At 38.7% G+C, this 20,994-nt stretch overlaps 3 protein-coding genes across 6 annotated transcripts; all 3 read left to right on the top strand.

The window, feature by feature from the left end:
- The first annotated feature begins 965 nt into the window (after positions 1 to 965).
- Positions 966 to 4,259, top strand: LOC115595612 (alpha-(1,3)-fucosyltransferase 9-like). The gene is made up of 2 exons (XM_030440283.1): positions 966 to 993; positions 1,854 to 4,259. Exon 2 carries the CDS (start codon positions 1,861 to 1,863, stop codon positions 3,001 to 3,003), a length of 1,143 nt encoding a protein of 380 aa, XP_030296143.1. The 5' UTR covers positions 966 to 993; positions 1,854 to 1,860; the 3' UTR covers positions 3,004 to 4,259.
- A 3,741-nt stretch (positions 4,260 to 8,000) lies between these two features.
- Positions 8,001 to 12,151, top strand: LOC115595611 (alpha-(1,3)-fucosyltransferase 9-like). The gene is made up of 2 exons (XM_030440282.1): positions 8,001 to 8,057; positions 9,542 to 12,151. The coding sequence occupies exon 2, from the start codon at positions 9,549 to 9,551 to the stop codon at positions 10,692 to 10,694; it is 1,146 nt and encodes a 381-aa protein (XP_030296142.1). The 5' UTR covers positions 8,001 to 8,057; positions 9,542 to 9,548; the 3' UTR covers positions 10,695 to 12,151.
- Positions 12,152 to 12,987: 836 nt separating this feature from the next.
- On the top strand, positions 12,988 to 20,731 carry LOC115595615 (alpha-(1,3)-fucosyltransferase 9-like). 4 transcript variants are annotated; one of them, XM_030440287.1, is made up of 3 exons: positions 17,139 to 17,825; positions 17,902 to 18,047; positions 18,723 to 20,731. In XM_030440287.1, the coding sequence occupies exon 3, from the start codon at positions 18,730 to 18,732 to the stop codon at positions 19,858 to 19,860; it is 1,131 nt and encodes a 376-aa protein (XP_030296147.1). In that variant the 5' UTR covers positions 17,139 to 17,825; positions 17,902 to 18,047; positions 18,723 to 18,729; the 3' UTR covers positions 19,861 to 20,731. The 4 variants fall into 4 exon arrangements, with proteins under 4 accessions (XP_030296146.1, XP_030296147.1, XP_030296145.1 ...); XM_030440286.1 differs by lacking the exons at positions 17,139 to 17,825; positions 17,902 to 18,047 and adding an exon at positions 12,988 to 13,045; XM_030440285.1 differs by having other exon boundaries at positions 17,139 to 18,047.
- The last annotated feature ends 263 nt before the right edge of the window (positions 20,732 to 20,994 follow it).

Raw genomic sequence — 20,994 nt, forward strand, 5'->3', positions numbered from 1 at the left:
ATTCAACAGCAGCATGACAAAGATTCCTTTAACAAATTTGTGCATCAGACCTCTTAATCGAGCATTTAATCTTTCACTACAAAACAATTTGTGTGCAGTACATCGCCCCGTTAAGCAATATTAGCCTACAGTCATTATAGGAGGACGCCTGTATCAACCTCATAAACCAGTATTGAAAACATGTGTATTCAAAATAAAAAATGTTAACGTCATCCGACCTTTGATATGTAATGAAGAGCCCCAGATATTTTTTCAGTTTTGTTACAATTACATAAGACTTGATCTAACAGAGGAAAAGAACTGGAAAATTGAGTTCCTTAAACCCTGCCAACAGACTCTATAGTGTTGTTTTGCTTAACATATTCAACGCCTTTATCAAAGCAGCTGTTGAAACCCAGCGCTGCCAGGAGAAAGATTATCCAGGGGACCATCAAACCATAAATCGGTTATTTGGAAGCTACCAATCATACCGCCAGTTTTGTAGCCAATTACTTGATGGGGTCAATCATTAATGTAGTGCAACCTGTTCTGCTCTGCAACCAACTCCAAAAGAAGTGGAGATACTAAGTCATTAATTTATTTTGGCATATTGGTATGCCAGGACATTTTTCATCATGTCAGACTCACCCAGGACATCTTTGTATCACATACTGCGCAAATATATGTCCAGTGTGTTCCTCTCTGGGTTGAATTCATGTTCCTGTAGATGGTGAAACTAAGGTCACCCTATTTTCCACGCATCACGATGCTGATATGATATTTTGGAGGGAAATCATTCATTTGATAACAGTGAAGTTGCACCAATCCATGCAACATTGTAAAATTTAAAATAAGCTTGTTGCTGATGTCATTGCTGGGGTTGAAAAAGTGCACCACTTCCTGATGCGAGAGAGAATTTCATACCGGTTCATCCACCTTCAGGTTGCTGTCTGTTAAGAGCAACTAGCAAAGGCTGTCATTCATCAAACAGACACCTGTGGAGGACGGATGCTGGTAAGCCCTTCAACTAATCAATACAGACAAGAATTCAAATATAATTTTTGAGATATTCAGTTGGATATTTTTGTAAATGTTTCTACTATCTGAAGAATATGCTGACTTATCTGTGTGAAACAAGGAAAATTTTTCCTCGCACAAAGACCCACTTTTGGCAAAACTGAGAAGCAATATTCAACAGTCAGTACAAAAACACTTACAGTGCAATTTGTTTTCGTCTTTCCTCTTAAATTCCTGATTCTCACTTCCCAGTTTTGCTTTACCTAAATTTAAGTACCAATAGTAAGTATTTTATATGTATGGATTTCTATAGCTAATTTACATTGTAAGCTTGGAGGAATTATATGGTAACTGTTGCATATTAATACAAAAAAAAGACTTTGGTTGAATCATGTACTGTAGTGTTTGCAGTAAACACGTGCAGTGTGACTTGATCTCGATTCCTTGTTTCACATTGGGACGTCATGAAATCTTCTGAGGCTGTTACCGTCTGGTCACAAAGCTTTGACACGAAAAAAACATTGCAATGATGTTAAAATGATAGTCATGGAGCAACAAAACTTTAACCACCAACACGACGATATCAGATCATAATTTTCACTTGGTCCAACTCCTTTTCAGACAATTATTGTTCAGTATTACTGTCAGTTACTTATGTTCTTAATTGTGAGTTTGCTCACGTTTAATGTTGAATTTATCGGTTATTCTTGTTTGGTCTTTCTTAAACATTTTTCACAACTCTGTATATTAACTTGTATATTATAAAATGGTCAGTAAAAAAACTCTTGTAGAAACAGATAACAACGTTCACTGATATAGCAAATGCTGTAATTAATCCATCTTTTCTTTCTCAAAAGGTGAGCCATGCCATCCTCAGTTCTCCAGTGGAAAACTATGCGGCCATTTGGCTTCAGAAGCCTCATTGTATTGGGTTTTTTAGGTGGTTTATTCACTTATTACAAACTGGACATCAAGTTCCTGAAATCTGACACGAGTGCCCGTCAAGTCCATCCTACAGTTCTGAATACACCTGGAGACTCAAACTGTTCCACAGAGGGGCAGCACAATCAACCCCAGGAGGCTGCAGTGGTGGACAAAGTGGAGGACACTGAGCCTGACACAATCGTATTGATCTGGATGAGGCCATTTGGTTACAACATTGCTGAGAGTTGCAGTAAATTCAACATCAAAAAATGCCAATTGACTGAAGATAAGGCCCTTTACAACAAAGCCCACGGGGTTCTCTTGCACCACAGAGAAATTCAAGAGAATCTTGAAAACTTGCCAAAAGAGCCACGTCCATGGTTTCAGAAATGGGTGTGGTACAATATGGAGTCGCCTGAAAACTCAGGTCTAATCCCTGAGCTTGATGACTTATTTAACCTGACATCCAGCTACCGACTTGATTCAAATATTCCTGTACCCTATGGGCACTTGGAGCCTGTGACACCTGAAGATGAGAGTTTCAAAATGCCAGTAAAGGACAAGTCGGTCTGTTGGATTGTGAGCAACTGGAACACACAGTATAGGAGAGTTAAGTTCTACAATGAAATGAAAAAACATATCAAGATTCATACTTATGGTAATGCATTTGGTAGTAAAATGAATTACCAAGAGTATACAAGTATAATTTCTAGTTGTAAATTCTACCTTGCCTTTGAAAACTCACTTTACCATGACTACCTCTCAGAGAAGATATACATGCCAATGAAGCTAGGTACTGTACCAGTAGTTATGGGCCCCTCAAGACAAAACTATGAGGACCATGTCCCAGGAGATTCTTTCATTCATGTCGATGACTTTTCCACACCAAAGGAGCTGGCAGACAGGCTGCTGTACCTCGACAGAAACGACACCGAATACACAGCATACTTCGATTGGACCAACAGGTTTAAAGTGCAACGATCTTCATTTGGCACCACCCATGCTTGCGAAACCTGTAGATACTTACAGCGTAACAAGGGGTATCAAGCCTTTCATGGGCTTAATAAATGGTACTGGGGCTAACAGAACTCAACCAACAAAAAAAAAAAAATTGCCCAATTGCATTTTAAGCTGGAACTTCAGCTATTTCACCTGAATTATCTCAGTTTTCTACTTACAAAACTGAATGCCATGTGAATCATTTTAAGATGTTATGATCAATCACAATCAAAAATCTACATATTGTACCTTGGAATATTTCTTTACCTAAATAGTCATGATGTAGGAACGGAATTTGAAAATCCCTGTTTTTGACAAACCAAACTGCAACATAATGTCCTGATCTGCACATTGTTAAAAAAAAAAAAACTCACTCAGGCTGGTCAAGCTACAATTGTTCGGACCAATCAGCGTCCTTTCAGGGAACTACTGGCAGCTACAGGCGTGGTTTAGGTGTGACGACACCAATACAATGGCTGCTTCTTGATGTTGTTATGGTTGAGGTTTGGACTCACGTTTGGATTCATCCACAGATAGTCCGCCTTCCCTACTCACTTTTCTGCACACAGCTCCGTTTTTGTCCCGTCTCAATTGACTCGTTTATTGTAGTGATTATTATTCTCTCCTCCATTACGATTGATGAATGTCCAGACATCAGCAACGTTAAGTCAAGACATGAGGACGGCCCTTGAGACCTTGCCTGCTTACAGATTCACAGCAGATTCAGTTTTGGCTTTAAATGCAAACAGGTCTGACATCATTGCATTCACATCTTTTTCTACCAGTAGGAGAATTATGCTGGTCTTAAAATCTATCACTGCTCCATCTAATGCTGCCAGACTAAGGGATGTAATCTTTTTTCTGAAAACTAAACAGATTACAGTTTAGTATTACATACTCAGGGGGCCTGTAAAGTAGTTGTACTTGAAATGGGGACTATTCCTGTCATGCTTATAGAATCTTGGGGACTCATCCACACGACGAAGGCATTTAAATGTAGACGTTGATTTGGTTTTTTCTTTCTTTTTGAATATAATTACCTCAAAGGATGTTTGATGTATTGTAAATTGGTTCACTCTGATCCATCTAACACATGGTCATATAACTTGAAAGAATGTAGAGGTATGACTGTGAAAATGGGCATTTGTGTTTTTGAAATGTAACAGAAAGTCTGCAGTGAATATGACCTTGGATTCTGTGGTTGTGGTATGTAGTTGCACATATTCTTAATTGTTTTCTATGTTGTTGTTATCTAAGGTCATATAATGTTGTCGTATAATTAATTCTCATGTACTTTGCCATTACTGCTGCAACCTTTAATAAAATAGAGGTGGATTGAATTTTGTTGGCATTGGTCAAAGTGTTGAAACATCATTTAAAAGCTTGTCTGCATGGCTAAATGTAACTGGAGGTGTGAGATAATATGCAGTATGCTTATGTTTACCTAACCTTTTATTGTACAATATCCAAATGTATAATTAGTTGGACAAAAAAATGCATAAATAATTGATTACATGTATGTATTTTCATTTTGATAACAATGGTTGTACAAATATTTTCAAATGAGTCGGCCCACATGTGATTTTGGACATGGAAATGTCATATCTGCATCATTTGCTAGGAAATAATATATAACTTTTATCATAATTGCCATAATAATTTTTGAGTCATGTGCAAAAATGTGTTTTGTGAGGTCAGTTTGACAATGACCTCTGGCCACCAAATTCTGGTCATCACTGAGTCATAGTGGACATTGGCTTATTTTTAGCCTTCAATTTGACAGGACAGCCAGTAGAATCACACAGAAAAGGCATGAAAGAGAGAGAGAGAGAGAGAGAGAGAGAGAGACTTACAGCAAAGAGCCACAACCTGCAGTCAAACCCCAGCTGTAGTTTTTTTGCTACTCATTGCTGCGAGCACCAAGTAGCTTAGTCAGTAGTACGTGTGTCCCATGTACAGAGGCCTTGTCCTTTCTAAAGCGGCCCAGTGTTCAAGTCTGATGTGGCCCTTAGCTTTGTGTTATCCCATTTCCTGTCATATCCCCAAGCTGACCTTTGAATATAGTCATAAAAGCCCCAAATAGTACTTAAAAAGGAGATGGTTGCCGGTTTTTTCAATTTGAGTAGACAAAGAAGGAAACAAACTATAATAACTGAATAGGTTGCCTGTCTCCCAAAACCTCCCAAAACAAATTATCACTGCACATATCATTTTAACTGGCTCAATATGGCTGTTTTGTGAAATATTATAATAAAATATGTATTTCAAATATTGCTACAGGAGGAAAGGCTCTCCTCTTACATTGGTGTCCTCTTTCACAGCGATTGAATGTAATTATGTGCCTCCTATAGAAAAGACAAAAATGGGGCACTACACCATCAGTGAGCAGTAGGGGTGGGTAAAAATATCGATTCATCAATGCATTGTAATATATTTTTTCCCAATTCAATATCGATTCATAAAATCCTCGATTCGGGCAAGCTCCACCTGCTGTCCCTCGCCAGACCTCTCGGCCCCTGCCTCCAGCAGTTGGAGGCTCGAGGGTCGGAGGGTGATGCACCTCAGAAACACCGTCGGAGCTGCGGAGGCAGGTAGCCGATGTCTGACACACCGCTTTTTCGGAGACTGTAAACTCCCAGTGCAGCCGGTCTCACCCTGACATTAAGAACCGTGTGCCGGCGAGTAGCACTCTCCTCCAGGGAGAGGGGGGGGGTCGGTGTCGACGTTTATCCCCTTGTGTCTAGCTGGAGGGCGGAGGGACCGCGGTCATGTCTATGTTTATGTCAGTCCCAGAAACAATGGCACTTTCTTAGCTTAACTATGGTTGCGCTATTTTATAACTAAACACATTGAGTACCATTGTTTACATTTCAATTCGAACTAGAACTTCCTGGAGGAAAGATTTATAATTTAAGATGACGTTTTTTAATTAAAAAATTATCAAAAGGTACTCTAATTAATTATTTGTTTAGTACCACTTATTACTGAATCGATATTGAAGCATTTAAGTCAATACTGAATCGAATCGCGACCTAAAGAATCGAAATTGAATCGAATCGTGAGGTTCTTAACAATACTCAGCCCTAGTGAGCAGCAAACAGCACACCAAGCCTGATTTCTCATACATGCAGATTTCAATCATGTCGACCTGAAACCAGGATTATTAAAAGTACACCCACCTTGGCCTCGCTCAATGAATCACTGTTATGCTAAGCGACTGCATAAAGACCAAAAAAGTCACAAAACCGGTTTATAAACAGGTATGGGTCTCACCTGAGGCTACCACCTTTGTGTTACATGACTGTCTTGATGTGACTGCCCCGACCACATTCATCCGAACAGTAACATCCAAACAACAGTGACAAACAGGTGTACTGAAAGCCTATACGACACAGTGAGGAAGATCTACTCAATTCTGCAGCTGGGATGACACAAATAGACCTTTTCTATGTGTATTATGTGTTTTTCTTTTGCACTAATATCACCATACACAGGCAGCTTCGTAGATGTTTGTACTTTACCACATTGGTCAGTTATATGCTGCTGCTGGATGTAGGAATTTCCCTTGGGTTGAATAGAACATCCATCCAACAAACCATCCATCCATCAAATCTCCAACAGTGTGTTAAATATTTGAGTCAGAGCACCCTATACTGGATAATGTAATTCAAAAAATCTGTAACACATTTTCTGCACTGCACTTGTCATACTGTGAAATCGTTTATGTCACAACAGTCACATTATAAAAAGATAAGTTTTGTATTATGACATGATAAGTTTGTATTTAGCAATAACATGAGAATATCTTCACATAACAGTAAGCTTTGATGCCATCAACTTATAACCTGATCCTTTATCTAATTTTTTTTTGTTTAATTTTTCAACAGCAGCATGACAACGATTCCTTCAGCAAATTTGTACATAAGACTTCTTAAAGCTCCTGTTTGTAAGATGGTAAAGCTGACGCTTTGGGTTTCCCAACTCGTCAGATACTGACGCTTTCAGACAGTGGAAGACCCGACCCACAATCCTAAAGCGTCAGTATCTGACGAGTTGGGAAACCCAAAGCGTCAGCTTTACCATCTTACAAACAGGAGCTTTAAGCAAGCTTTGAATCTTTCACTACAAAGTACATCACCCCGTTAAGCAATATCAGTCTACAGTAATTATAGGACGCCTGTATAAACCTCATAAACCAGTATTGAAAACATGTGTATTTAAAATAAAAAATGTTAACGTCATCCGACCTTTGATCTACAATGAAGAGCCCAAGATATTTTTTCAGTTTTGTTACAATTACATAAGACTTGCTCCAACAGATGAAAAGAACTGGAAAGTTGAGTTCCTTAAACCCCTTTTGCTCTATTAGCCTGCCAACAGGCTCTATAGCGTTGTTTTGCTTATCATATTCAATGCCTTTATCAAAGCAGCTGTTGAAACACAGCGCTTCCAGGAGAAAGATTATCCAAGTGACCATCAAACCATAAATTGGTTATTTGGAAGCTACCAATCATACCGCCAGTTTTGCAGCCCATTAGTTGGTGGGGTCAGTCATTAATGTATTGCAACCTGTTCTGCTCTGTAACCACCTTTAAAGGAAGTGGAGACATTAAGTCATTAATTTGTCTCGGCATATTAGTATGCCAGGACATAGTATGGCTTTTTTCATCATGTCAGACTCACCCAGGACGTCTTTGTATCACATACTGCGCAAATATATGTCCAGTGTGTTCCTCTCTGGGTTGAATTCATGTTCCTGTAGATGGTGAAACTACGGTCACCCTATTTTTCATGCATAAAGATGCTGATGTGATATTTTGGAGGGAAATCATTCATTTAATAACAGTGAAGTCGCACCAATCCATGCAACATCGTAAAAAAAAAAAGAACTAAAGTGTTTTCCACTGTGTATCCTTTAAGTTATGGCAGTATATCAGCTTGTGTTTGTTGAAAACAAAGACATCTATTTACATCTGCAAAGGCTTGTTGCTAACATCATATGGCTGAGGTTGAAAAAGTGCTTCCTCATGCAAGACAGGATTTCATACCAGTTCATCCACCTTCAGGTTGCTGTCTGTTTAGAGCAACTAGCAAAGGCTGTCATTCATCAAACAGACACCTGTGGAGGACGGATGCTGGTAAGCCCTTAAACTAATCAAGTACAGGCTAGAATTCAAATACAATTTTTGAGATATTCAGTGGGGTATTTTTGTAAATGTTTCTACTATCTGAAGAATATGGTGACTTTCTGTGTGAAACAAGGAAGCATTTGTGGAGACATTCACTCAACATGGGGGGAATATCACAGCGCACAAAGACCCACTTTTGGCAAAACTGAAAGGCAATATTCAACAGTCAGTACAAAAATACTTACAGTGTAATTGGTTTTCCTCTTTCCTCTTAAATTCCTAATTCCCAGTCCTGCTTTACCTACATTCAAGTACCAATAGTAAGTATTTTATATGTATGGATTTCTACAGCTAATTTACATTGTAAGCTTGGAGGAATTACATGGTAACTGTTGTATATTGATACAAAAAAAAGACATTGGTTGGATCATGTACTGTAGTGTTTGCAGTGAACACGAGTAGTGTGACTTGATCTCAATTCCTTGTTTCACATCGAGCTGTCATGACATTTTCTGAGGCTGTTATCGCCTGGTCACAAAGCTATGACACGACAAAAACATTGTTGGTCAGTTGCAATGATGGTCATGGAGCAACAAAACTTAGACCACCAACACGACGATATCAGATCATAACATTCACTTGGTCCGACTCCTTTTGAGGCAATTATTGTTCAGTTATTCTGTCAGTTACTTATGTTCTTAAATGTAAGTTTGCTCATGTTTAATGTTGATGTTATTGGTTGTTCTTGTTTGGTCTTTCTTAAAGATTTTTCACAACTCTGTATCTTAACTTGTAATTCATAAAATGGTCAGTAAAAAAAAACACTTGTGCAGAAGCAGATAACAACCTTCATTGATACAGCAAGTGCTGTAATTAATCCATCATTTCTTTCTCCTGTTTATTAGTAGGGGTGGGAATCTCTTGGCATCTCATGGTTCGATTCGATTCTGATTCAAAGATTCCTGTTGAAGCAGAGGCTGCTGGTTGAATGTTGCGCTCAGCCATCTCATGTTTTATTGCTTTGTGCGCACCATCGACTGTCCGGGTGCGGCACCTCGGCAATTACGAGTTCCGCCGCTTGCATTCCATCAACATTACTTTGTCAATTAACATTTAGAAAGTCAATTTTTGACTTTTGTAAATCGATTCAGAATCGTCCACGTCCGAGTCACGATGCACCTAAAAATCGATTATTTCTCCCATCCCTATTTATTAGGTGGTTTATTCACATATTACTAACTGGACATCAAGTTCCTTAAATCTGCCACAAGAGCCCGTCATGTCCGTCCTCCAGTGTAGTGTATTAGTATGGAGGCTCGAGTATTGTCTAAATTGTTGTAAGGGAAGCACTGTGTATACTATACCAGAAACAATAGCAGCGCAATACTGAACATCTGTTCTTTGCTGAACCACATCCTATGTAAATGATGACACAGTTAATTGCTGTATCAAAAGATCTTTCTACAATTAATGGATCTATTCTTTCTCCAAAGGTGAGCCATGTCGACCCCACCATGCCAGTGGACAACTCTACGCCCATATGTCTTCAGCAGCCTCTTGGTGTTGTGTTTTGTCACTCTTTTCTTCACATATAGCAACTTTGAAATGAAGTTTCCCAGTTTTAACATTTTCGCGGACAGAAATCTTCAATCCTGTCCTCCAGTTCTGTGTGCAGCTGAAGAATCAAACTGTTCCACAGAGCTGCACCACAATCCCACCCAGGAGATCAAGGTTGAAGAGGTGGACACTGAGCCTGACACAATCGTACTGATCTGGATGTGGCCGTTTGGCTATGAGTTTGAGCTGAGTTGCAGTAAATTCAACATCAAAAAATGCCAACTGACTGACGACAAGGCCCTTTTCGACAAAGCCCACGGGGTTCTCATCCACCACAGGGACATTCATGGAAATCTTGAAAACATGCCAAAAGAGCCACGTCCATGGTTTCAGAAATGGGTGTGGTACAATATGGAGTCACCTGCAAACTCACCTCTAATCCCTGAGCTTGATGACTTATTTAACCTGACATCCGCCTATCGACTTGATTCAAATATCCCTGTATCCTATGGGAACTTGGAGCCTGTGACACCTGAAGATGAGAGTTTCAAAATGCCAGTTAAGGACAAGTTGGTCTGTTGGATTGTGAGCAACTGGAACACACAGTTTAGGAGAGTTCAGTTCTACGATGAAATGAAAGAACACATTGAGATTCACACTTATGGAAATGCATTTGGTAAAAATGTAAATGACCAAGAGTATACAAGTATAGTTTCTAGTTGTAAATTCTACCTTGCCTTTGAAAACTCACTTTACCAAGACTACCTCTCAGAGAAGATACACATGCCAATGAAGTTAGGTACTGTACCAGTAGTTATGGGCCCTTCGAGACGAAACTATGAGAACCATGTCCCAGGAGATTCTTTCATTCATGTTGATGACTTTTCCACACCAAAGGAGCTGGCAGACAGGCTGCTGTACCTCGACAAAAACGACACAGAGTACACAGCATACTTTGATTGGACCAACAGGTTTAAAGTGCAACGATCTTCATTTGGCCACACCCATGCTTGTGAAGCCTGTAGATACTTACAGCATAACAAGGGGTATCAAGCCTTTCATGGGCTTAATAAATGGTACTGGGGCTAACAGAACTCAACCAACAACAAAAAAAATTGCCCAACTGCATTTTAAGCTGGAACTTCAGCTATTTCACCTGAATTATCTCAGTTTTCTACGAACAAAAGTGAATGCCATGTGAATCATTTTAAAGATGTTATGATCAATCACAATCAAAAATCTACATATTGTACCTTGGAATATTTCTTTACCTAAATAGTCATGATGTAGGAACGGAATTTGAATATCCCTGTTTTCGACAAACCGAACTGCAACATAATGTCCTGATCTGCACATTGTTAAAAAAAAAAAAACTCACTCAGGCTGGTCAAGCTACAATTGTTCAGACCAATCAGCGTCCTTTCAGGGAACTACTGGCAGCTACAGGCGTGGTTTAGGTGTGACGACACCAATACAATGGCTGCTTCTTGATTTTGTTATGGTTGAGGTTTGGACTCACGTTTGGATTCATCCACAGGTAGTCCGCCTTCCCTACTCACTTTTCTGCACACAGCTCTGTTTTTGTCTCCTCTTAATTGACTTGATTATTGTAGTGATAATTATTCTTTCCTCCATTACGGTTCATGAATGTCCAGACATCAGCAACATAAAGTCAACAACCTGTGGACGGCCCTTAAGACCTTGCCTACTTAAAGCTGTACAGCAGATTCAGTTTTGGCTTTAAATGCTAACAGGTCTGACATCATTGCATTCACATCTATTTCTACCAGTAGGAGAATTATGCTGGTCTTAAAATCTATCACTGCTTCATCTAATGCTGCCAGACAAAGGGATGTAATCTTTTTTCTGAAAACTAAACAGATTACAGTTTAGCACTACATACTCAGCGGGCCTGTAAAGTAGTTGTACTTGAAATGGGGACTATTCCTGTCATGCTTATAGAATCTTGGGGACTCATCCACACGATGAAGGCATTTGAATGTAGGCAGTTATCTGCTTTTTTCTTTCTTTTTGAAAATAATTACCTCACAGAATGTTTGGTGTATTGTAAATTGGTTCATTCTGATCCATCTAACATGTGGTCATATAACTTGAAAGAATTTAAAGGTATGACTGTCAAAATGGGCACTTGTGTTTTTGAAATGTTCTCTGAGAACAACAGCTGCCAAAGTGTGTTCAGGGCTGAGGGGAATTTTTGAACAATATACTGTATAGTTTTTCTAATTTAATGAAGGGTAAAGTAATGTGTTATGTGACCTATACTGTGGTCAGGGGAAGATACATATTGTAGCTTTTACTTATTTATTGGAGGAGGTAATGCAGCCAGCTGTGATATTTCCAAAATGTAACAGAAAGTCTGCAGTGAATGTGACGTTGGATTCTGTGGTTGTGGTATGAAGTTGCACATATTCCTTATTGTTTTCTCTGTTGTTGTTATCTAAGGTCATATAATGTTGTTGTATAATTAATTATCATGTACTTTGCTATTACTGCTGCAACCTTTAATAAAATGAAGGTGGATGGAATTTTGTTGGCATTGGTCAAAGTGTTGAAACATCATTTCAAAGCTTGTCTGCATGGCTAAATGTAACTGGTGGTGTCAGATAATATGCAGTAGGTTTTTCTTACCTAACCTTTATGTACAATATCCAAATGTATAATAAGTTGGACAAAAAAATGCATAAATAATTGATTACATGTATTTTCATTTTGATAATAACGGTTGTGTAAATATTTTCAAATGTGTTGCCCCACATGTCATTTTGGACATGGAAATGTCATATCTGCAACATTTTTGAGGAAATAATATATAACTTTTGTCATAACTACCATAATAATCTTTGAGTCATGTGCAAAAATGTGTCTTGTGAGGTCAGTTTGACCATGATCTCTGACCCCTGGTCACCAAATTCTAGTCAGTTCATCACTGAGTCATAGTGGACATTAGCTTATTTTTGGCCTTTAAAGGGATACTTTTTTAAGTGGGGTCATATATAGTACATATCTATAGTCGATCTGTTCCCTACCGTAATCACCGATCAGCGCAGCCTCAGTTTGGAGAAGTAGAGAACCGCTCCAGCCCAGACACTCAGCTTTGTATGCAGTGAACGGGGTCCAGAGAAAAAGCGAAATTTAACCACCTAAAACAAGGCTCACCTAAAAAAAACTATAACAGTTAAAGTTATAGATATGCACTTTATATGACCCCACTTCAAAAAACACATACTATCCCTTTAATTTGACAGGACAGCCAGTAGAATCAAACAGAAAAAGCGTGAGAGAGAGAGAGAGAGAGAGAGAGAGAGAGAGAGAGAGAGAGAGAGCGGAAGTGAGGGAGACTTACAGCAAACAGCCACAAGCTGCAGTCAAACCCCGGCAGCTGCTGAGGACTCAGCCTCCATACATGAGAAGCACACTAGGTGAGCTATCAGGGCCTCCACAACAATAATATTTCAAAGTGTGTTGTTTATGTTATATTACATGTCTGAAGTGACATGAACTCAATTGAGAGTAATGCCAAAAAGCTCTGGATTTGTTTCTATTATGATAGAATCTAAATTGAGGTAACTGGATGGATGATAAACCTATTGTCTTTTTGTTTTTTATCTGTATTTGTGCATTATGCTTTGTAGGCCGCTAATTTAATGCATCTTACAGTCATCGTAGAAGTCAATAATTTACCTGGTGACTGCTGTAGTATTGGTGCTACTCGCTTATCATTCTCTGAGACATATCTTGTTTGACATTAATAAGTATGTTGCTGCTAGCACCAAGTAGCTTAGTCGGTAGTACGTGTGTCCCATGTACAGAGGCCTTTTTCTCTCTGAAGCGGCCTAGTGTTCAAGACTGATGCGGCCCTTAGCTGTGCGTCATCCCATTTCCTGTCATATGACCTTTTGAATATAGCCATAAAAGCCCAAAATAGTACTTAAAAAAAAAAAGGGGAAAGTGGCTGATTCATCCAGTTTGAGTAGACAAATGAGGAAACAAACCAAAACAACTGTTGTGGCTGTTGTGAAATATTATAACAAAATATGTATGTCAAATATTGCTACAGGAGGAAAGGCTCTCCTCTTATCATCGGTCTCTTCTTTCACAGCGAGACAGCACACCAAGCCTGATTTCTCATTCTTGTAGATTTCAAGCAAGTCGACTTAAAGCCAGAATTACTAAAAGTACACCCACCTTGGCCTCACTGAATGAATCACTGTTATGCTAAGCGACTGCATAAAGACCAAAAAAGTCACAAAACCGGTTTATAAACAGGTATGGGTCACGCCTGAGGCTACCACCTTTGTGCTTCATGATTGTCTTGATGTCACTGCCCCGACCACATTCATCCGAGCAGTAACATCCAAACAACAGTGACAAACAGGTGTACTGAGAGCCTATACAACACAGTGAGGAAGATCTACTTAATTCTGCAGCTGGGATGACACAAATAGAACTTTTCTATGTGTTTATGTTTTTCTTTTGCACTAATATCACTATACACAGGCAGCTTCGTAGATTTCTTTACTTTACCACATTGGTCAGTTATATGCTGCTGCTGGATGTATACATTTCCCTTGGGTTGAATAGAACATCCATCCATCAAATATCCATCAGTGTATCAAATATTCGAGTCAGAGCACCCTATACTGAATAATGTAATTCAAACAATCTAGAACACATTTTCTGCACTGCACTTGTCGTACTGTGAAATGGTTTATTTTACAAATAATTTCCCACTCAGATGAGGATTCATTTGTTGACTTCTCATTCTGACTGTTTTTTTAAATCATTTTTTGCTCTTTAAAGCTGTTTAAAAGCCATGTAACATTAATTTCATGGTATATATTGCACATATTATTTGATAGTGGTCTATATACATCACATGCAAAAAATAAATTGGGAGAATAAAGCATAATTTCCAAGCCAAGTAATATTATATTACTCTTGGGTCTTTTTTGGCAGCCATCTTGGATTTTCCCTTTAAAAATGACCTTAATGGACTGGAACATTTGGGCACCCCTTCTGAAATGATGAGATACATCCTAAAGAGTATCTATACCAGTTTTGGTGCTTCTATCCACCATGTAACGATTCCTCCCTTTTTTGTCGATAATTCCCCCTCTACTTCAAAGTGCTATATCGGAGACAACAGGACTTGTTTCAGTTTCTCAAAGACGTTTCACCTCTCATCCATGAGGCATTACTTGACGGGCCAATCAGAGGCAGGGTGGGGGGTCAAAGCCGAGCAATGTAGTGTAATCTAAAATAACGGCGCTAGAACAGTTGCAGTTGTATATCTGCTGACTGACTGGAGTGTATATATTTCACAATACATATATATTTGTATAACGGCTGTTACATAGCAAGCGGCATGACAACGATTCCTTCAGCAAATTTGCTGAAACAACAGACTTCATAATCAAGCATTTAATCTTTCACTACAAAACAATTTGTGTGCAGTACATCACCCCATTAAGCAATATCAGTCTATAGGCATTATAGGAGGAAGCCTGTATCAACCTCATAAACCAGTATTGAAAACATGTGTATTTAAAATAAAAAATGTTAACGTCATCTGACCTTTGATCTGTAATGAAGAGCCCCAGATATTTTTCAGTTTTGTTACAATTACATAAGACTTGCTCTAACAGATGAAAAGAACTGGAAAGTTGAGTTCCTTAAATCCTTAAATCCCTTTTGTTCTACCATCCTGCCAACAGGCTCTATAGCGTTGTTTTGCTTATCATATTAAACGCCTTTTTTTAAAGCAGCTGTTGAAACCCAGCGCTGCCAGGAGAAAGATTATCCAGGGGACCAGCAAACATTAAATCAGTTATTTGGAGCTACCAATAATACCAGCAGTTTTGCAGCCCATTAGTTGGTGGGGTCAATCATTAATGTAGTGCAACCTGTTCTGCTCTGTAACCAACTCCAAAGGAAGTGGAGACATTAAGTCATTTATTAGTTTTGGCATATTAGTATGCCAGGACTTTTTTCATCATGTCAGACTCACCCAGGACACCTTTGTATCACATACTGCGCAAATACATGTCCAGTACAGTGTTTCCTCTAGGATTTTTTTCAGCAGCGGGGGCAGGCTCTCCAGGGAGCCGTGGCGCCGTAAACAAATGACACTTGACTGCAGATTTTACTTTTATGCCCAGCATAATCCCCCTTTTTGTTGAATGGCTGGCATGGAAAAGGGCTTTTTTAAAGGCTGAATGTAAAAATAGAAAATAATAACAATAAAATAAATTTAAAAAACAATAAATATGACAATAATAATTTCTTGATGGGGCTGTACAATCAGTGGCAAAGATTGCACCCAGGCTCAGAACAAGGAATTTTTCTGGGTTTTGAGAAATATTTGAACAAGCTCATCTGAAAATGCAGTCAGCAGTTACATCATGGCGTGTATATATTCGCTCAATGCTATCAATTAGTTTACTCACGTTAGGGACACTAAGTTGAGTTGGCACCGGGCCCAATTAATTAAGCTACTGATATGTTACATAACCTTAGCTGGTCATCAATATTTTGCGAATGTCTATCAAACTTATAAAATCTATTATAAGTTTTCTTTAAGCTAATAAGTCTACCTTTTATCCGGTGAGTCATTGCCCTATTTTCAAGATGACACTCCTCTGACTCTCCGACCTGGTGCCTGGGTGCTTGACGTGATGTCCCTTTCAAGGCCGCGATCTCGCGAGTAATTAACATCGATGGCACCGGTAAGTTATTGGGGGAGGGCGGGGGGAATCTACTCCAAAGAGTAGATACTGAGCAAGATAGTTATCTAGTTTACCTCAGCACTCGCGACGACACCCGACCCAGTGCAGGACTGTGCTGTGAAGGTGGAGATATGATGCGGCGGTGGTGTATTTGCGACAATTAAAAAAAAAAAAAGAAGAAGAAGAAATTTGAAGGAGCGGCGGCTAGGATTTAGGCGTGGCGGGCTGCCACTCCTAAATGAATGGAAACACTGCAGTATGTTCCTCTCTGGGTTGAATGTATGTGCCTGTAGATGGTGAAACTCAGGTCACCCTATTTTCCATAGGGGTGTACCAAAATATCTAAACTACGATATATCGCAATATTTCGTCGTGAGGTACGTTATCGATACACTGGCGCCAAATATCGATATTTATTGATATTTAAATTGCGGTCAGTGTGTGTGTTAAGAAGAGCCACTGTGCAGTATACACTTTGTTTTACTTGGCTGTCATTCATGTGAAATTGATTGACAATATTTTCTAATTCCTGTGAAATGGATTCAGTGCAGTCAATACATTTTGAATTTCTTCAGTGACACAGATATCGTAACGAAATAATTTCCCTGTCTGGGATCATTAAAGTAATTAATTAATTAATTAATTATTTTAATTCATTCATTCATTCATTCATTCTATCGATCCATCCATCCATCCATCCATCTATTTATCTATATATCTAATAGTTGTCCTGGCGACAGATTCCCTACCCGAGCAGTTATCATTTAGGTGGACGGCCATGTCTTGGTAGGTTTGCAGTTGCACCATAATCTTTCCATTTTCAGGTGATAGATTGAACAGTGCTCCGTGAGATGTTCAAAGCTTGGGACATTTTTTCATATGCTTTAAACATCTCCACAGCTTTATCCCTGACCTCTCTGGTGTGTTCCTTGGGCTTCATGATGCTGTTTGTTCACTAATGTTCTCTAGCTAACCTCTGAGGCTTTCACAGAACAGCTGTATTACACTAAGATTAGATTACACACAGGTGGACACCATTTACTAATAAGGTGACTTCTAAAAGCAACTGGTTGCACTGGATTTTATTTAAGGGCATCAGAGTAAAGGGGGTAAATACTTCTGCACATCACACTTTCCTGTTTTTTATTTAAAAAAAGACAAAAACATTTGTGTTGGTCTATCACACAAAATCCCAATAAAATACATTTACATTTGTGGTTAAAACGTGAAAAAATGTGGAAACACTGACAGTTATAGCAGTATAGCAGTTTGAGTTTGTTGAAAACCAAGATATCTGTGTACGTCTGTAAAGGCTTGCTGCTGGCGTCATATGACTGAGGCTGAAAAAGAGTACCATTTCCTGAAGCGAGATAGAAATTTATACTGGTTCATCCACCTTCAGGTTACTGTCTGATCAGAGCAAATAGCAAAGGCTGTCATACGTCAAACAAACACCTGTGGAGGACAGATGCTGGTAAGCCCAGACTGGAATTGGAATATAATTGTTGAGATCAATGGGATATTTTTGTAAATGTTTCTACTATCTGAAGAATACAGTGACTTCCTGTGTGAAACAAGAAAGCATTTGCGAAGACATTCACTCAACATGGGGGGAGGTGTCTGCAATTCAATGGCAGGAAAATATCACAGCGCACAAAGACCCACTTTTGGCAAAATTGAAAGGCAATAGTCAACAGTAAGTACAAAAATACTTACAGTGTAATTTGTTTTCCTCTTTCCTCTTAAATTCCTAATTCTTACTCCCCAGTTCTGCTTTACCTACATTAAGGTAGCAATGGTGTTTTATATGTATGGATTTCTACAGCTAATTTACACTGTAAGCTTGGAGGAATTACATGGTAAGTGTTGGGTATTGATACAAAAAAAAGACACTTGCTGTTTCATTTACTGTAGTGTTTGCAGTAAGCACGTGTAGTGTGATTTGATTTCACTTCCTTGTTTCACATCAAGATGTCATGAGATTTTCTGAGGCTGTTCATTATCTCGTCACAAAGCTAAGACATGACAAAAACATTTTTGGTCAGTCGCAATGATGGTCATGGAGCAACAAAACTTAGACCAACAACACTACAATATCAGATCATAACATTCACTTGGTCCAACTCCTTTGCAGACAATTATTGTTCAGTTATTCTGTCAGTTACTTGTGTTATAATTGTACGTTTGCTCACGTTTAATGTTGATTTAATCGGTTATTCTTGTTTGGTCTTTCTTAAAGATTTTTCTCAACTCTGTATCTTAACTTGTAATTTGTAAAATGGTCAGTAAAAAAACACTTGTGTAGAAGCAGATAACAACGTTCACTGATATATCAAATGGTATAATTAATCCATCTTTTCTTCCTCCAAAGGTGAGCCATGCCATTATCAGATCCCAAGTGGAAAGCTGCACGCACATTTGGCTTCAGAAGCCTCATTGTGTTATGTTTTTTAGGTGGGTTATTCACATATTACAAACTGGACATCAAGTTCGTAAAATCTGACATGAGAGCCCGTCAAGTCCGTCCTCCAGTTCTGTGTGTACCTGGAGACTCAAATTGTTCCACAGAGTGGCAGCACAATCAACCCCAGGAGGCTGCAGCGGTGGACATGGAGCCTGACACAATCCTACTGATCTGGATGTGGCCGTTTGGCTACAAGTTTGATCTGAACTGCAGTGATTTCAAAATTAAAAAATGCCACTTGACTGACAACAAGGCCCTTTATGACAAAGCCCACGGGGTTCTCTTCCACCACAGAGAAATTCATGGTAATCTTGAAAACTTGCCAAAAGAGCCAAGTCCATGGTTTCAGAAATGGGTGTGGTTAAATATGGAGTCGCCCGCAAACTCGGGTCCAATCCCCGAGATTACTCACTTATTTAACTTGACATCCACTTATCGACTTGATTCAAATGTTCCTGTGCCCTATGGGCACTTGGAGCCTGTGACATCTGAAGATGAGAGCTTTAAAATACCAGCAAAGGACAAGTTAGTCTGTTGGATTGTGAGCAACTGGAAGTCACATTTTAGGAGAGTTCAGTTCTACAATGAACTGAAAAAACATGTTCATATTCACACTTATGGAAAGGCGTTTGGCTCGGATATAAGTGACCAAGACTATTCAAAGATAGTTCCTACTTGTAAATTCTACCTCTCCTTTGAAAACTCAGTTTACAAAGACTACATCACAGAGAAGTTATACTCACCAATGAAGCTAGGTACTGTACCAATAGTTTTGGGCACTTCAAGACAAAACTATGAGGAACACATCCCAGGAGATTCATTCATTCATGTTGATGACTTTTCCACACCAAAGAAGCTGGCAGATAGGTTGCTGTACCTCGACAAAAACAACTCTGAGTACACAGCATACTTTAACTGGACAAAAAAGTTTAAAGTGAAAATGACTTGGTTTGGCAAAGAACATGCTTGCAAAACCTGTGGTTACATACAAAAACACAGAGTGTACGAATATGTTCATGATCTCAACAAATGGTACTGGGATTAACAGAGATCTGACTAGATAATCCCCTCACTTTTCTGGTTGTGCATGTATTTTTACAGGTCAGCAATTGATTAATGTTACATATGTTGTAGGTTTATTGTGTATTCTAGCTGTTACATTTTCCTTATTTTTGCTTTTCAACATTTTATTTTTCAAACTATCCGTTGCAAATGTACGATATTGTTTTAAATGCTGTACATGTTTTTTTTTTTTTTTTCCGTGGCTGTTGCAATATAATGAATGTGGATGAAATTTTGTTGTCATTGTTAATAATGTTGAAACATTACACTCTTTCCTAGAGACAAGTCTGAAAACCTGTCCACACTGCCAGCTATAACTAAAGATGGGAGATAATATGAAGTATGTTTTTTCTTACTTGTGTTTTGTTCATTAAGCAAATCAATAATTAGCTGTACAAAATGTGTTAATAATTCAATTAATTTATTTTCATTCTTAAAAGAATTTGTTTTGTAAATATATTCAAATGATTGTGACCACGTTTGACAACCTGATATTGGTTCGATATCAAATATGCAATTTCATATCAACATGTATTACTCAGAATTCTATGATCAACAGTTTGTTAAATTGAAAATGTTATTTCTTAATTAATTGTGACTTTGATATCACATGTGTATTTTTGAGTGACTTTTGTATCAGAAATTGATGCCAGTGTTATTACACTTACTAACTGAATTCCTACTACTGCACTTAGAGAGTAGTTTCTGTTTGTTTGTGTATGCTGCTATGGAGTGGTGTAGCACTGATGTATTTTGCAGGATAACTAAGAAGTTAACATTGCTCAACAAAAAGCCTGTGGGATTTTAACTGAATTTTGTTATCATGCAGCAAATAAAATCAATGACAAACACAAGTTTGTGTCCTCTCCGAGGCGCTGCAGCCCTGCCTCCAAAGCCTTTCCCCACAGGGGAGCCTGCCATGCACAGCAGGCTTGTAACCAAGGTAACAGAGGACGCCAGATAACCAAGGTGTCACGTTCAAAATAACAACAACAACAAAATAAGCCCTGATTGTTCTCTTTCTGATCAATACAACAAAATTACAATGACAAGTGCCTCATGCCTAGTCAATGTAGTAACCCGAGTAACAAACAATATTCCTCACATTGTCTAGACA

This window comes from Sparus aurata, chromosome 14 (assembly GCF_900880675.1).
Source record: "Sparus aurata chromosome 14, fSpaAur1.1, whole genome shotgun sequence".
Taxonomy (NCBI): domain Eukaryota; kingdom Metazoa; phylum Chordata; class Actinopteri; order Spariformes; family Sparidae; genus Sparus; species Sparus aurata.

Bases quoted from the DNA above. Each gene is read 5' to 3' on its own strand.
- LOC115595612 (XM_030440283.1), top strand. From the start codon at position 1,861: ATGCCATCCTCAGTTCTCCAGTGGAAAACTATGCGGCCATTTGGCTTC.
- LOC115595611 (XM_030440282.1), top strand. From the start codon at position 9,549: ATGTCGACCCCACCATGCCAGTGGACAACTCTACGCCCATATGTCTTC.
- LOC115595615 (XM_030440286.1), top strand. From the start codon at position 18,730: ATGCCATTATCAGATCCCAAGTGGAAAGCTGCACGCACATTTGGCTTC.